A 17,196-nucleotide genomic window follows, 5' to 3' on the forward strand; every position below is an offset into this window, starting at 1 on the left:
AACAATACTGATTGCTAGAAAGATTTTTTTCCTGATATTTGTTCATAAATGGTCCCATTATAGCTTCTATAATTTTATGTGAGGATATTTTTATCCTCTAACTTTGGAGACGCAGTTTGGACTACTGATCAACATAAGCTATCTGGGGAAAATATTGTTAGAAATTAAATAACTCTTGACAGAAAAGACTTTTTCTATTTATTGGCTTATGCTTACAGAGTACTTTCTAAGTTTTGGTACACTGACCACTCCATCACGTCAGACTAGCCTTTGTATAGAGTGAAGTATTGTAGCAGCGTAGTTACATGCGAAACCTCTGAAGACAGAGTTCATGGGTTCAAGTCCTAGCTCTACCACTTACTACCTTTGTGACTGTAAGGAAGTTACTTAGCTTCTCTATGCCTTAGGGGTAAGGATAGTATCTACTTCATGGACCTTTCTTGAGGAATAAATGAGCAGATATATGCAATGAACATAGTACCATATATTTTACTTCCATTACTTCTGCTACATTTTAGGTAGAAAGGGACTCTTTTATTGGGTGAGGGGAAGGGAGGTGATTCTGGGCTAGGAATCTCAAGACTTAGGTTTTAACTCAGCTCTGTCACTAACTGGCTGTGCAATGACATTGAGTTGCTTTTCTGCTGGGCTTTAATCTGACTTCAAATGCCATATTCTTTACCACTAGGATATAGTGCATACTTGCAGTCACATTGGATTGAAATACCCAATTTTTTTAGTCCATTCATTATTCATCATTAAACCCTACACTTGGACTCACTGAAGATCTTCAGAGTGTAATAAGATATAGTACTTGAGGTCTCTGAGTTTATCTGGCCACCATAAGATCCTATATCGGTCATCTTCAGGTTGGTGAGCTGCAAGGAGTAGGACTGGGTGAAGTAAATTCGCCCTCTTCGTTCAGGATTCGTCACCTCTATTAGTGGACTTCCTGTTTCACTTGGCTTTATGAAGGCGAGAGATGTTCCATTGTAAAGCCATGTGATGGACTTGACCTCTCCTGCAGGAGACTTCAGGGGAAGCGTTACTGACTCCCCCAGAATCCCGTTCACCATCAATGGGGTTGAACTGCTTTGTGAACCTGCATTCCCTGAAAACACAAAAGGGTAACTGTATTAGTCAGCCAAAGAGGTGCTCATGCAAAGTACCAGAAATCTGTTGGTTTTTATAAAGGGTATTTTTCTGGGGTAAAAGTTTACAGTTACAAAGCCCTAAAGAGTCCAGCTCAAGGTGCTAGAAGAGGTACTTTCTCACCCAAATCAGTTGTCCCGTGTTGAAGTAAGATGGCATGCCTTGTTTCCCCTTTTTCCTTCCTTTTAAGGCTCCATGGACCCAGCTTCTACTGATCTCAGCTGCAGGCTGGCATGGGGTTTCTTTCTTTTCAGGCTTCCCCAGGTCAGCTGCTCTGTTTTCTTCAGCTACAAACTATCAGGCAAACGGCTCATTTCTCTTCCCAGGGTTGCAGGATCAGTTCTCTTCTCTGCCATGTCAACGGAGCTCTCTTTCTTCCTGTGCCTTTTTCTGTGTCTCCTTTTCTTTTTTTAAGATTTATTTTACTTATTTGTCTCCCCCTCCCCCCCCAACCCCCGTTGTCTGCTCTCTGTGTCCATTTGCTGTGTGTTCTTCTGTGTCTGCTTGCATTCTTGTCATGCAGCACTGGGAAACTGTGTTGCTTTTTCGTTGGGTCATCTTGCTGTGTCAGCTCTCTGTGTGTGCAGTGCCACTCCTGGGTGGAATGTACTTTTTTCGTATGGGGAGGCTCTCCTTGCGGGGTGCACTCCTTGTGTGTGGGGCACCCCTATGCAGGGATATCCCTGCATGGCACTCCTTGCACACGGCAGCACTGCACATGGGCCAGCTCTCCACATGGGTCAGGAGGCCCTGGGTTTGAAGCCTGGACCTCCCATGTGGTAGGCAGATGCTCTATCAGTTGAGCCACAACTGCTTCCCCTGTGTGTCTTCTGTCGGAGTCTTGTTCGGTGACCCGAGGTATCGGGAATGAAAGACAAAGAAAGATTGGGTTCAGGGGATCTGAGAGCATTGATTTCTCAAGCTCATCAGACAACTTTATTGAGTCGAGGGGCTAGTATATATACCCCTAACATATGTGACATTCAGCACACAATCAAGTTACCTATTACCCTTACCTCATACTATATTAACTAGTGATTGATGAAAACCCAACAAACTTTACTGGAACTATTATTATGAAAATCAGTAACTATACTCATAAATCCTGTTACCCGGGTTGTTCTGTTCTAGGTATTGTTCTGCCTGCAGGTGTGCTGACCCAGCCAAGATTGTGCTCCGCACCAATAATCATAAGGGACAGCTTGACTCACTGGTCAAAGAAGTAACTTGCTTCCATGGAAACAACATGCCTTTGTATCCCACATCTTCTTGAGTGAATGTCTGTTTATATAGCCCACCAAGGAGGTGGGGACTTAAACTGAGTTACACCCTACTGACTTGGTCGAATCAAAGCCCTACTTTTAATATAGAGATCTTAACAAAGACATCTCAGCTGAATCTGATACAATCAAAGTGTATCCGAGGAACAGATCAGTTTACAAACATAATCAATATATATTTTTAATTCATAAATAATATAAAACAGCTACAGTAACTGCTACGGTCCCCCTGCCAACATCCTGCCCCCCTCCCCCCCGGATCTTCCCATGTCCCCCACACTTTGCTAGTTTATTAGAGCCCTCTGATACTGAAATCCAGAGATAAGATAGCAAGGGAAAGAGATAGGAAAAGTTTTGAAATGGATAATCACAGAAGTACCATCCCCAATAACATGTCTGGCACTTTTGGTTAATGGGCTGTTCTTCCAGATGATCCTGGCTCAGTTTACTTTCCCATACTGGTGGTTACTCCTAGGTTATCGGTCATACTATCTGATCCTAGCCTCCAAGTTCTTTGGGCATGAAATGGAGGGAAACAGGGAACTACTTCAACTCCCAAAACTGCACAAACTCCAAAAAACTGCAAATCTTTGCTGGTGAAGTATAATTAAAGCCTAATACATACTGATTATCTTCTGTGGGTGCAACATATTAGAGAACTAATAACAGGGATTTACAGAATGCACATCTCTCTACTTTAAATTATTTTATTTGCTGCTAACAACAATCCTGCAAGGTAGGAATGGTAGATAAGATTATCTTCAGTTATAGATAAGAAACAGAGACACAGAGAGGTTAACTAATTTTTTCAGGGTCACACAGCTAAAAAGTAGCAGAGTCAGAATTCAAACTCATATATTCTGATTCCAAGTACTTTGTGCTTTTTTCATGATACAAGAAGATATCTTTTCTGCTTTCAAAGAGATTATAGTCTGGTTGCTGAGACAAAACTGAAACATATAAAACAAAGAAATATAATTGCAAAGTAACATATAATGGCTACATTCTTGTGAGCCAATCTCGGAGCCAACAAACTTTGAACAAAAAAGTGAAATGGTCACAATGATTTTTACAGATGCTTTCTTAGCATCCTTTGCCAAATTCTTAGCACTTGTCACATTGTGTTGTAGCATTCTTGTTAATTGACTGTCTAATTAACCATGCTTTAATCATCCTTCTCTCTCAGCGCTGTGCCTGAAATATAGTAGCAACTCTGGAAATGTTTGTGTGAATCAATGGATAAATAACCATGACCTCATCTTTCTCAAGATCTCATTTCTTGGGAAAGGAGTTGGGTAGGGTAAGAAAGTCGGCTTGCACTTCCTCTCTCTTTCCTTATGGGCATTGGATTTCAGGCATGTGAATGCTGCCATCATCAAATTCCCCTCTGTATTACATCTTTCCCATCAGCATTTTAACATGTTGTTATTTGTTATCTTGATGCCTCTTTTCTCTCAAAACCAAATGGGTGACTATCACCAGCAAAATGTTTAGTGAAAAAAATTCTAGATACAAAAAGAATACAACTGTATAATTCCCTTTGTTTAAGCTAAAAACAGGCAAAACTAATCTACGTTATTAAAAGTCAGGATGGGGCTTACCCCTGAGGAAGAGGAAGGGGTAGTGAGTAGAGAGGGGAAGAGGGGGAATTCTGGGTTTCTGGTAATGTTTTATTTCTTGGCCTATGCTTGACTCACAGATATATTCATTTTATGATAATTAATTGAGCTGACAGTTTTCTATTTGTATGTTATTGTTTAGGAAAAGTTAAAACAATGACAACAAAAAGCAAAACAAAACAAAATCATTACAATGACCTCCAAGGACCATTTTAATTGCTTTGAACTCTTCCCTGTTGCTCTTCCCCGAGTTCACTTTGCTCCAAAGCCATTCCTTAACAGGCCAGAGCTTTTGCACTTGGAAGTTTCTCTGCCTGGAATGTGTTTCTCCCGGGTATCCATGTGACTCATTCCTTCCTCTCCTTAAGGTCTTTAACACAAACCTTCCCTCTCAGGGACATCTTCTGTGACCACTCCTTCTTCATCACCAATCTCCACCCCAGGCCCCCAGCTACCACTGGATTTATTTTTCTTCATAGTACTTACCATCTAGCATGCTTTGTAATTCACATTCTTATTTATTCTCTCTCCCCTCTACTAGGAGGTAAGGGATTTTGTCTGTTGTTCACTTTTTTTTAAAGAATTTATTTTATCTATCCACCCCCCACCCTCATTGTTTGCAGTCACTGTCTGATCACTGTATCACCCGAGCCAACCCAGCTCCCTGGTCCTTGTGTCTCTTATTGTCTCTAATTCCCATGTCTCTTTTGTTGTGCCATCTTGTTGTGTCAGCTTGCTGCACCTGCCCACCATGCCAGCTTGCCTTCTCCAGGAGGAACTGGGAACTGAACCCTGGACCTCCCATGTAGTAGGCAGAAGCCCAATTGCTTGAGCCACATTTGCTTCCCAATTTTGTGAACACTCCTGAATTGTGCCTGGCACGTCATAGGCATCCAATGAATAGTTGCTGAAAGAATTGACACGTCTCCATCTCTTGTCCTGGAGGTATCCGCCCAGGATGCTAAGGCTAGATTCCTCTTTGTGAGGAGTCTGGGCATAACCTGTGGCTCAAGGACTCCTGAGGAACTGTTTCTCCCTTGCCAGTGCACTCCTTTAAGAAACATTGCTTTTATAGATTACAATTATTAGTTTATTTAATAAGTCATTTATTTTACTATTTTTATGCTAATTCAGTTTTATGCTAATTCAGTGAGTAAAACCTAAGCAATCTTGCCATTCAGACAATATTTATTACATCCCTTTGATGTAAAAGTTTTTGGGCCTTTGAGACTGGGAATACAAATAAGAATAAGACATTATTGAGCCTCTGATTCATCATCTGGTGGAGGATCAAGACAGGAAATGAGCTGGTGTGTTATGGTAAGTTAGGTGCTAACCCAGGCAAGGGGCTCACATCCTCCTTGCCTTTGCATCACGATCGCACCCTGTGCACTCTATATCAGTTACTTTTTTCTCTTTCTTTTGAGATGGTTTTCCTCTCTTTTCCATAATCTTGAAGACAGAGATTAAGTTTATTGTCTCTCTATTCCTAGCACCTAGCATGATTTCTAGTTCAACAAGTGTTGAATTAATAAAGGTCTGTTCAAAGGTCTGTGGGACCCAAGAGTGGGTCTGATTAAAGGAGGAATCAGGGGTAGTCAGGGAAGGCTTCACAGAGAAGACAACAAAGAAATTTTAGTTTTCATTCAAAAATTTTCCTTCAAATTAATTGAATGAAAACTAAAGTTTCTTTGTTGTCTTCTCTGTGACAAAGAAATTCTAGTTTTCATTCAAAAATTTTCCTTCAAATTAATTGAATGAAAACTAGAATTTCTTTGTTCCTCAATTATTTGTAATTCCTCCAGAATGCCCAGCTCTTCCTTTGTACCACTGTTTCCACAGCCTGAAGTGTCTTTTCCTACATTTTCTACCTGGTGAGCTCTTACTTGTCCTTCAAAGCTGAATTTAAATATCTGATTTTCTCAGTTTATATTTGTGAGGGTTTTGGTTGGGTACAGGGGGAAGAGAAAGGAGTTTATGGTAGAGGATGGGGAGAATGAACAGAGGATAGAAGGGATGGTAGGAATTGTTCCTTGAAGGTATGTGCTCCTTCAGGGAGCAGGAAGACAACAACAACAGGATTTCAGCCACTAAAAATAGGGAAAGTAAAGATCAGAAGCTACTGAAATGGGACCAAGATGGTGGCATAAGACATTTCAGTATGCCATTCCCCCGTAGAATCTTTGAACAACCAGCAAAAACTGGCAGAATGATCTTCCTCAAAATCCCAGAAAAACAATTAAATGGTTGTAAAGATTAGGCCAGGGCTGACCAAGAAAACACAGCTTTAAAAATGGTAGCAGGAAAAAAACTAGGTAGCAGGAACATGTAGCATCCTTTCTGGCCCTCTGCCAATCCCACCCATGTTTAGTGTGGAGCCAGCCCATGCTCATGTTGTAGGTCACTGGCCCAGATCTAGAGGGAGAAGAATAACCCCTATGCACATACTAGGATGCCTGTATGTCAAAGCCAATTTATGATGCAGCATCCTGAAAAAGTGGACTAGCAAACATGACCCAAGCTTGTCCTCTCAGAAATTGCCCTGCAGGCAGAAGCAGTTTGCAGACAGCTAATGCAATGTAAGAAACAATAGGAAGGAAGAGGATGTGGCTCAAATGATAGAGCTTCTACCTACCATATGGGAGGACCTGGGTTCGATCCCTGGGGTCTCCTGGTGAAAAAGAAGAGAAAGTGTGCCCCGTGTGGTGAGCCAGTGCCTGCGTGAATGCCTGCACGGTAAGCCAGTGAACAGCAAGTGCTGCATGGTGAGCTAGTGCCTGTGCAAGTGCCTGTGAGGTGACCCAGCGTCCATACAAGTGAGTCATGCAGCAAGATGATGATATAACAAAAGAGAGACAAGGGGATAGTCAAGGTGATGCACAACAGAAACCAGGAACTATGGTGGCACAACTGACAGGGAAACTCTCTCCACATCAAAAGTCTCTAGGATCAAATCCTGGTGAATCCTAGAGGAGAGAAAATGAGAAGACAACACAGACAGCAAAAAACAGCAGTGTGGGAGGGGAAGTGGGAAAAATAAAATTTAAAAAATCTTAAAAAAAAAAAACAGGCGTAGAAAACTCTTTTGGTGCCATTCCTGCATTAATGCAACTTTAGCTCAATAAACTTGCTCTGCACCTCTTTAAAAAAACCAATGAAGTCAAACCAGTCTGAGGCAAAGGATTACCTGCTTTAAGTCATACAATAAAGCACCCAGAGGGGGTAAATTTTATTCTATAGGGAATAGAGGGAGCCTTTGAATTCTTCTAAACAGAGGAACTCCAAAGGCAATTAATGCAAGCTAAGGACAAGACAGGAACTCAGAAAAGACTGAGAGGACCTAGAACGTCACATTCACCTCAAGCTGACTTCTTGATAGGAGGGCTAAACTCTGAAAGGGAGTACCAACCATGGCAGGACCAATTTGCAAAGACTGTGGAAGTTTTGTTTGTTTGTTTTTTGGTTTTTGTTTTTGCCTGTTTGTTTTTGTTAGCCCCTGGCACTCAAGGAAATCTGTTGTCATATCACTATCTGGATGCCAATGTAAGGAACAGACAGCTCAGGGATGAAATCCTATAGTTAACACAGTGGGATTTTAAACTTTAAAATATTAAAATGTACAGTGTACAACAAAAGGTTGTAAGACAAACAAATAAACAGGAAATGATGGCCCATCCAAAGGAATAAGATTAAAATTCAGAAATCATCAACAAAGAAGACCAGATTTTGGACATACAGGACAAAGACTTAAAAAAAAAGGGGGGGGGGAAACAGACTTGGCCCAATGGATAGGGTGTCTGCCTACCACATGGGAGGTCCACGGTTCAAATCCCAGGCCTCCTTGACCCGTGTGGAGCTGGCCCATGCACAGTGCTGATGCACGCAAGGAGTGCCGTGCCACGCAGGGTTGTCCCCTGCTATGGGAGCCCCACACGCAAGGAGTGCACCCCTTAAGGAGAGCCACCCAGTGCGAAAGAAAGTGCAGCCTGCCCAAGAATGGTGCCACACACAAGGAGAGCTGACACAACAAGATGACGCAACTAAAAGAAACACAGATTCCCAGTACCACTGATAAGGATAGAAGAACACGCAGTGAATGGACACAGAAAGCAGACAACTTGGGGAGAAGGGGAGAGAAATAAATAAAAAATAATCTTAAAAAAAATCCTCATTATGCTCAAAGACATAAAGGAAAACACAAGGAAGAACTAAAGGATATGAATAAAATAATAAATGAACAATATGAGAATTTCAATAAGGAGACAGAAATTTTCAAAAGGAACCAAATAGAAACACTAGATTGAGAGTTGGAATAAATAAACCTTAGAGGGTTCCAAGAGCATATTGGATCTGGCAGAAGAAAGAATCATTGAACTTGAAAACAAGACAATTGAAACGGTTCAAGCTGAGGAGCTGAACGAATAAAGAATTTTGAAAAAGTGAAGAATGTAAAGGACACCATCAAGTGTACCAATATACCCATTATGGGATTCCCGGGGTGGGGGTGGGGGCATGGAGAGAAACGGGCAGAAGGAATAGTCAAAGAAATAATGGCAGAAAACTTTCCAAGTATAACTAAAGATGTGGATATGTGCATTCAAGAAGCACAATGAACCCCAATAGGATAACTGGAATTGAACCATGCCCAGAAACATAACAGTCAAACTATTGAATGCCAAAGGCAAGGAGAGAGTTCTGAGAGCTTCAAGAGAAAAGCCACGTGTTATGTACAAGGGAGTCCCAATTAGATTAAGTGCCAATTTCTAATCCTTGTTGTCATGGATGCCACAAGGCAATGGGACAAAATATTCAGAAGTTGGAACAAAAAAAATTGCCAACAAGAGTTTTATACCAAGTGAGACTATCTTTCAAAAATGAGGAAGATATTAAGACATTTTCTGATAAACAAAAGTTGAGGGAGTCCGTCACCACTTGACCTGCCCTACAAGCAATGATAAAGTGAGTTCTTCTATCTGAAAAGAAAGGACATTAGATAGTAGATTGAAGTGACATAAAGCATTGAAAAACTCTGGAAAATGTAATCCAGTGGATAATTATAGATGCCAGTACTATTGCATTGCATTTTTTGGCATGTAACTCCACCTTTACATATTTTAAAATGTAAATGAATGAAATTCATGATAAAACTGTGTTTTGGGACTTACAATGTATAAAGATATAATTTGTAACAAGTACAACAAAAAGGTGAGGGGGCAGAAGAGTTTTGGAACAGTGAATGAGTATACTATTGAAGTTAAGTTGCTATCAATTCAAATGTGATTGTTATTGATTTAGGATGTTAAATTTTAGCCCAAGATAACCACAAAGAAAGTATATGAAAAATGTATACAGAGAGATGGGAAAGGACTCCAAATGGTACAATATTGAAAAATAAAACAAATATGAAAGTAGGCATTAATGAAGAATTGAGGAAATAAACATGTAAGACTTTAAAAGACCAAATAGAAAAATGCCAGAAGAAAGTTATGCATTATCAGTAGTTTTTTAGACATAAATGTATTAAACTCTCCAGTCAAAAGTCAGAGATTGGCAGAATAGATTAAAAAGAAAAACAACACAAAACTATATGCTGTATATAAAAGATTTACCTTCAAGTCAAAGAAACAAGTAGATTGGAAGTGAAAGGATGGAAAAAATATATACTATGAAAATAGTAACCAAAAGAGATCTGGACTGATTTATTGGACTTACCACACTCAGCTAAGATGGAGTTGAAGAAGGACAATCACCACACCATGGAGCCTAGAGTGATTACAACTGAAAATGGGAGGATGGCAGCCAGCATCCATGTGGAATCTGAGTCTCCTCTTGACATAGAGGTGCAATGGACACAACCAATCCAATGTCCACATAGAAGAGGTGGCATTGGATTGGGAAAAGTGGACATGGTGGATGATGGGTATGGGGAAGGGCAGGAAGAGATGAGAGGTGGGGGCGTATTTGGGACGTGGAGCTGCCCTGGATGGCGCCTTGGGGGTGATCACCGGACATCGTGGATCCTCACAGGGCCCACTGGATGGAATGGAGGAGAGTATGGGCCATGATGTGGACCATTGTCTATGAGGTGCAGAGGTGCCCAAAGATGTACTTACCAAATCCAATGGATGTGTCATGATGATGGGAACGAGTGTTGTTGGGGGGGGGAGAGGGGGGGGTGGGGGGGGTGGGGTTGAATGGGACCTCACATATATATTTTTAATGTAATATTATTACAAAGTCAATAAAAAAAACAAAAAAAACAAAAGAGATCTGGAACAGCTATACTAATATCAGATAAAATAGACTTCAAGTCAAAAACTTTTATAAGGGACAAAGAAGGTCATTATATATTGATAAGGGGGGTCAATTCAATGAGTCATAACAATTGTAAATATATATATGCACCTAATAGCAGAGCCCCCAATATATGAAGCATATATTGACAGATTTGAATAGAGAAATAGATGATTTTTCAGTAATAGCAGGAGACTTCAAAACACCACATTCATTAATGGACCAAACATTAAACAGAAAATCAGTAAGGAAATAGAACATATGAAAGACACTACAAAACAGCTAGACCTAATAGATATATATAGAACATTTACTCAACAGCAACAGAATACACATTCTTCTTGAGTGCACATGGGTCATTCTCCAGGATAGACAATATGTAATGCCACAGAACAAGTCTCAATAAATTAAAAAAAAAAAAAAGAAATAATACTATGTATCTTCTCTGACTACAATGAAATGAAGATAGAAATCAATAACAGAAATGGAAAATTCACAAATATGTGGAAATTAAAGAACATACTCTTAAAAATCCAATGGGTCAAAGAAGAAATCATAAGGAAATTAGAAGCTATTTTGGGGTAAATGAAAATGAAAGCACAGCATAACAGAACTTATGGGATGGAGCAAACACAGTACTGAGAAGGAATTTGAAGCTTTAAAGGCTTACATTAAAAAAGAATGCCTCAAATCAAGAGAAAGAATCTCACAACTGGAGGATCTTAAAAAGAAGAGCAAACTATAATCAAAACAAGCAGAAGAGGGAAGCAGATTTGGCTCAATGGATAGAGCATCTGCCTACCACATGGGATGTCCAGGGTTCAAACCCAGGGCCTCCTGATCTGTGTGGTGACCTGGCCCATGAGCAGTTCTGATGTGTGCAAGGAGTACTGTGCCACGTAGGGGTGCCCCCATGTAGGGGAGCCCCACGTGCAAGGAGCACGCCCTGTAAGGAGAGCTGCTCAGCGTGAAAAAAGTGCAGCCTGCCCAGGAGTGGTGCTACACACATGGAGAACTGATAGAGCAAGATGATGCAACAGATTCCCAGTTCCACTGACAAGAATACAAGCGGACACAGAAGAGCAGACAGCGAATGGACACAGAGAGCAGACAACTGGGGGGGCGGGGGGGGGGGGGAGAAAAAAACTAAAAAAAAAAAACAACCCAACAAAAACAAGCAGAAAGAAGGAAATTAAGATTAGAGTGGTAATAAATGAAATAGAGAATAAGAAATCAATGGAAAGATCAATGCAACCAAAAGCTAGTTCTTTGAAAATATTAACAAAATTAAAAAATTTAGCTAGACTGATAAAAAAGAATGAAAATAACTAAAATAAAAAATGAAAGAGTATATTACTAATGATCCCAGAAAAAAATGATTATGAGGATATTATGAACAACTGTAGATCAAGACATTTGATAACCTAGATGAAATGGATAGATTCCTAGAAACATACTAACTGCCTACATTGACTCTAGAAGAAACAGAAGTTCTCAATAGAACCATAACTAGGAAAGAGATTGACTCAGTCATCAAAAACGTCCCAATAGGGGAGTGGATGTGGCTCAACCAGTTGGGCTCCTGCCTAGCATATGTGAGGTCCTGGGTTCGGGTATCTGTGCCTTCTGGAGAAGGTGAACAAACAATGAATAGACAGATGAAAGAACCATTTGGGGGTGGGGGATAAATAATATAAACAAACAAACAAACAAAGTAAATAAACCAATCTTTTAAAAAACCCCAAAAAACAAAAAACAAAAAACAAACATCTCCCAACAAAGAAAAATCTAGGACCAGATGGGTTCACAGAGGAATTTTATCAGATATTCTAAGAAGAATTGGCACCAATCCTGCTAAACTCCAAAAAACTGAAGAGGAAGGAATACTCCCTCACTTATTCTATGAGGCTAATATCACCTTTATACCAAAGCCACATAAAAATACAAGAAAGGAAATTACAGACCATTATCCTTATGAATATAGATGTGAAAATTCTCAAATAAATATTAGCAAACTGAATCAGACAGTACATTAACATAATTATATACCACAATTAAGTGGCATTTATTGCAGGAATGCAGAGAAACAGGAAAATCAATTAATGTAATATACCCTATTAATAGAATGAAGGAAGAAATACACACTATCATCTCAATTGATGTAGAAATGGCAATTAACAAAATACAGCACTCCTTCTTGATAAAAACACTTAGAAAACTAAGACTAGAAGCACATTTCCTCAACATGCTGGAGGGCATATATGAAAACCCACAGTTGACATTGTACTCAGTAGTGAAAGATGAAAAGTTTTCCCTCAAATAGCAGGTAGAAGACAAGGATGCCCTCTGTCACTACTGTTATTCAACATGGCATTGGAAGTTTTAGCCTGAGCCATTAGGCAAGAAAAACATAAAAAGAAAGTTGGAAAGGAAGAAATAAAACTTTCTCTATTTGCAGATGACTGATCCTATTTATAGAATACCCTGAAAACTACAATGAAGCTATTAGAGTTAATAAACAAATTCAGCAAAGTTACAGATACATGACTATGCAAAAATTGATAGTGTTTCTATACACTAGTAATGACCAATCTGAAGAGGAAGTCAAGGAAAAAATCGATTTACAATAACAATTAAACGAATAAAATATCTAGGAATAAATTTAACCAAGGATGTAAAGGACTTATACATGGAAAACTACAAAACATAGACAAAAAAAATCAAACAAGATTTAAATAAAAGAAGGGACATTCCAAGTTTATGGGTTTGAAGACTAAATATTAAGATATCAACTCTACTCAGAACAATTTACAGATTCATGAAATCCCAATCAAAAATCCAGCAGCCTTCTTTGCAGAAATGGAAAAGACAATCACTAAGTGTATGTGGAAGGGTAAGGAACTCCAAATGGCCAAAATTATCTTGAAAAAAAAAAAAGAACAAAGTTGGAGGACTCACCCTTCCTGTGTTTAAAACTTGCAAAGCTACAGGTATAAAACAGCTTTTACTGAACCTGGGCCCCACCCAGATCAAGATGGCAGAGTGAGCTGTATCAGGGCTCTGTCCTCCCACAGAACCTTTGAAATACAGGCAAGAGTTGACAGAAACAGAGACTTTTTTCTCAGGGTTTTGGAAAAATGTTTAAAGGATGCAGTGACAGAGTGAACACTGAATCAACCAAAGTGCTTCTTGAAAGCAGTAGGATCTCATGGTACCCTGGCTGGCCCCTTCCCCACCCCTCAGACTGGTACAGAGCCAGTCTGGGATCCCAGTGTGGATTCCTGATTCCAGCTCTAGAGAGAGCTGTTGCCTTGTATGAATGCTGGGAACATACATGTTGCCCCAATCTGTGTTTGGTGGTCAGAGGGATTTGTCATCCCATAACTTGTCCTGCATATAGTAGGTATCTTGGAGCGCTCCCCTACAGAGTAGAACTGTGGGAAGCAGTCAAATTGTATTGCCTGGGGTAAGGGAATTTTGGTCGTAGGACATACAGTGCCCAGAATCATTAGGAAACTGTTTTCCAAGGGAACAGGGGGACATTTGTAACCATGTTGGGGAATTTCTAGGACCACACATGAACCCTCCTAGACAACAATCATGGGCAGAACGGATCAGGGAGGCTTTGGTCTGGAGCTCTTTTCTTACAGCCCATTTTATGGATAAGCCCTGAAAGAGAGCAGTTGCACAGATCAATCCACCAAGACCAGGGAAGGTATTTCTTTTTTTTTCCCTTCCCTTCCCTTCCCTTCCCTTCCCTTCCCTTCCCTTCCCTTCCCTTCCCTTCCCTTCCCTTCCCTTCCCTTCCCTTCCCTTCCCTTCCCTTCCCTTCCCTTCCCTTCCCTTCCCTTCCCTTCCCTTCCCTTCCCTTCCCTTCCCTTCCCTTCCCTTCCCTTCCCTTCCCTCTCTTGTCTTGGCATTCAAGGAAAACTCAGTCATAACATTAGCTGGGTGAAAGTGTATGGAACAGATGCGGCAGAGTCAAAATTGCAGTGATATGACATTAAAATATCAAAATGCCCAGGTTTCAATAAAAGTTTACCAAACATACAAAACAACAGGAAGTGATGACCCAGGCAAAGGAGAAGACTAAAGTATTAGAAACCATCAATGAAGAAGACCAGACCTGGGATATACCAGACAAAGATTAAAAAAAAAAATGGTTCTAAATATGCTCAAAGAGCTAATGGAAAACATGGACAAAGAACTTAAGAAAATCAGAAAAACAATAAATGAATACAAACAGAATATCAATAGAAAAATGGAAGTTATGAAAAGGAACCAAATAGAGCCAATGTCCAAAGTAATAGAATTAAAAATTCCCTGGAGGTATTCAACAGCATATCGGAGCTGTCAGAAGAAAGAATCAGTATCTTGAAGATAAGACAATTGAAACCATTCACTCTAAGGAGCAGGAAAAAGGAAGAATGAAGAAAAGAGAACAGAGCCTGAGGAACCTGTGGGACATCATCAAGCTACCAATATCTGCAATGTGGAGATATTGCACATTATGGAGTCCCAGAAGAGAAGAAAGAGTGAAGGGGACAGAGAGAATAAGCAAAGAAATAATGGCTGAGAACTTCCCAACTTTAAAGAAAGACATGCGTACACACATTTAATATGCTCAACAAACTCCAAACAGGAGAAACCCAAACAGACCCATGTTGTGACATAATCAGACTGTCAAATGTCAAAGATAAGGACAGAATTCTGAAAGTCACAAGAGAGGAGCAATGTGCCACATACAAGGGAACCTTAGTAAGATTAAGTGCGGATTTCTCATCAGAAACCATGGAGGTGAGAAGGCAGTGGGAAGATACATTTAAAGTCCTGAATGCAAAAATATGCCAAACAACAATTCTATATCTGGCAAAAATGTCTTTCAAAAATGAGGAAGAGATGAAGACATTCCCAGGTTAACAAAAGTTGAGAGAGTTCATCACCACTAGAATGGTCCTACAAGGGATACTAAAGCAAGTTCTGCGTGTGAAAGCAAAAGACAATACATAAAAGATTGAAGCTTCATGAAATTGTAGCTGGTGAGGGTAAGGACTTGGATAAAAATAAATATAAATGTACAATTGTACTTTTGGTTTGTAACTTCAGTTTTTACTTCCTACAGGATGCAAAAGGCAAATTCAAGAAATGTAATGCTATATTAGAGGTTTGGAAATCAATGTAAATTTCTTATTGTTGCAAATTTTTAAATCAATTTTATTGATACATATTAAAAAAACATGCAATCCATTCAAAGTGTACAATTAATGGTAATTGATATAATCACATAGTTGTGTATTCATCACTTCAATCATTATTAGAGCATTTTCATTATTCCAATAATAATAATAACAATTAAAAAAACAATCCAGAAAAGCTCTACTCCTTAGTAATCACCTGTCAATAGGACAATGCTTCCCCTGCTGTACATAGCTGCTATTCTATTTCTGTCTTTCTAATTTATTTATATTTATACTTCACTATAGATGGAGTCAAACAATAAAAAGATGTAATTTTTTCTTTTTCTTTTAGGAGGTACCAGGGATTGAATCTGGGACCTTGTACATAGGAGGCAGGTGCTCAACCACTGAGCTACATCCATTCCCCAAACACGTAATTTTTTCTTATTTCTCCCCCCTCCCTGCCCCTGTTGTCTGCTCTCTGTGTCCATTCATTGTGTGTTCTTCTGTGTCTATTGTATTCTCATTAGGCAGCTCCAGGAACCCATTCTGGGACCTTCTGGAGAGGCGACCATTCTCTTGCTCCACTTCAGCTCCTTAGTTTGCTGCACCTCATATTGTCTCTTCTCTATGTCTCTCTTTTGTCATCGTGCTGCATCAGCTTCTCCATGTGGGCGGCACCTACTCCTGAGTGGTCTGCCCTCCTGTGCGGAGCAGCACTCCATGTGCAGGGGCCACCCCTGTGTGGGGTGACACTCCTTGTGTGTGGCAGCACTCCACACGGGCCAGCTCACCATATGGGCCAGGAGGCCCTGGGTATCAAACCCTGGAACTCCTATATGGTAGGTGGAAGCTCTATACATTGAGCCATATCTGCTTCCCTGTAATTTTTATATGTAAAACTAAGTGGATGAAAGTTATAGTAACATAGTTTGTGTGTATTATTGTATACTATTGAATATAAGTTGGTATCAAAGCAAACAAGATTGGTATGGATTTAAATTAATGTCATGGTAACATTTAAATTAAATGTCATGGTAACTACAAAGAAAATATCAAAGAATTTATAAACTTGTATTGATATAAATTAGAGTACAGGTTGCCAAGGGTAGGGGACAGGAGGAGTGGGGTACCAATGCATAATGGGTATAAGGTTCTTGTTTAGGGAGTTGGAAAAGTGTTAGTAATGAAAGATAATGAAGGTATCACAATATTTTGAATGTGATTAATCACATTGACTCACATGTTTTCAATTGGTTGAATTATGAAAAATATATATTGTGTATGTATTCGCCTAATTTATAAAAAGAAAAGGAAGGTAAAGAGACATGACAATTAAATGGAATACATGGGAAGCAAATTTGGTTCAATGGATAGAGTGCATGCCAACCACATGGGAGGTCCAGGGTTCAAACCCAGGGTCTCCTGACCTGTGTGGTGAGCTGACCCACATGCAGTGCTGATGCATGTAAGGAATGCCGTGCCACACAGGGGTGTCTCCCGTGTAGGAGAGCCCCACATGCAAGGAGTATGCCCCGTAAGGAGAGCCACCCTTGAAAAAAGTGCAGTCTGCCCAGGAGTGGCGCTGCACACATGGAGAGCTGATGCAGTAAGATGACACAACCAAAAGAAACACAGATTCCCGGTGCCACTGACAAGAATACAAGCAGACAC

The 17,196-nt window shown here is 40.0% G+C and overlaps 1 protein-coding gene across 3 annotated transcripts in view; it reads right to left on the reverse strand.

The window, feature by feature from the left end:
• The window catches only part of SLAMF6 (SLAM family member 6), a 50,258-nt gene that overhangs the window by 18,353 nt on the left and 14,709 nt on the right, over positions 1-17,196 (reverse strand). For all 3 annotated transcript variants that reach the window (XM_004448405.3, XM_004448404.3, XM_012528881.4), the window contains exon 2: positions 782-1,111. In XM_004448405.3, the coding sequence (XP_004448462.1) occupies positions 782-1,111 (330 nt within the window). The remainder of the gene's footprint in view (positions 1-781; positions 1,112-17,196) is intronic.

This window comes from Dasypus novemcinctus, chromosome 13, assembly GCF_030445035.2.
Source record: "Dasypus novemcinctus isolate mDasNov1 chromosome 13, mDasNov1.1.hap2, whole genome shotgun sequence".
Taxonomy (NCBI): Eukaryota; Metazoa; Chordata; class Mammalia; order Cingulata; family Dasypodidae; genus Dasypus; species Dasypus novemcinctus.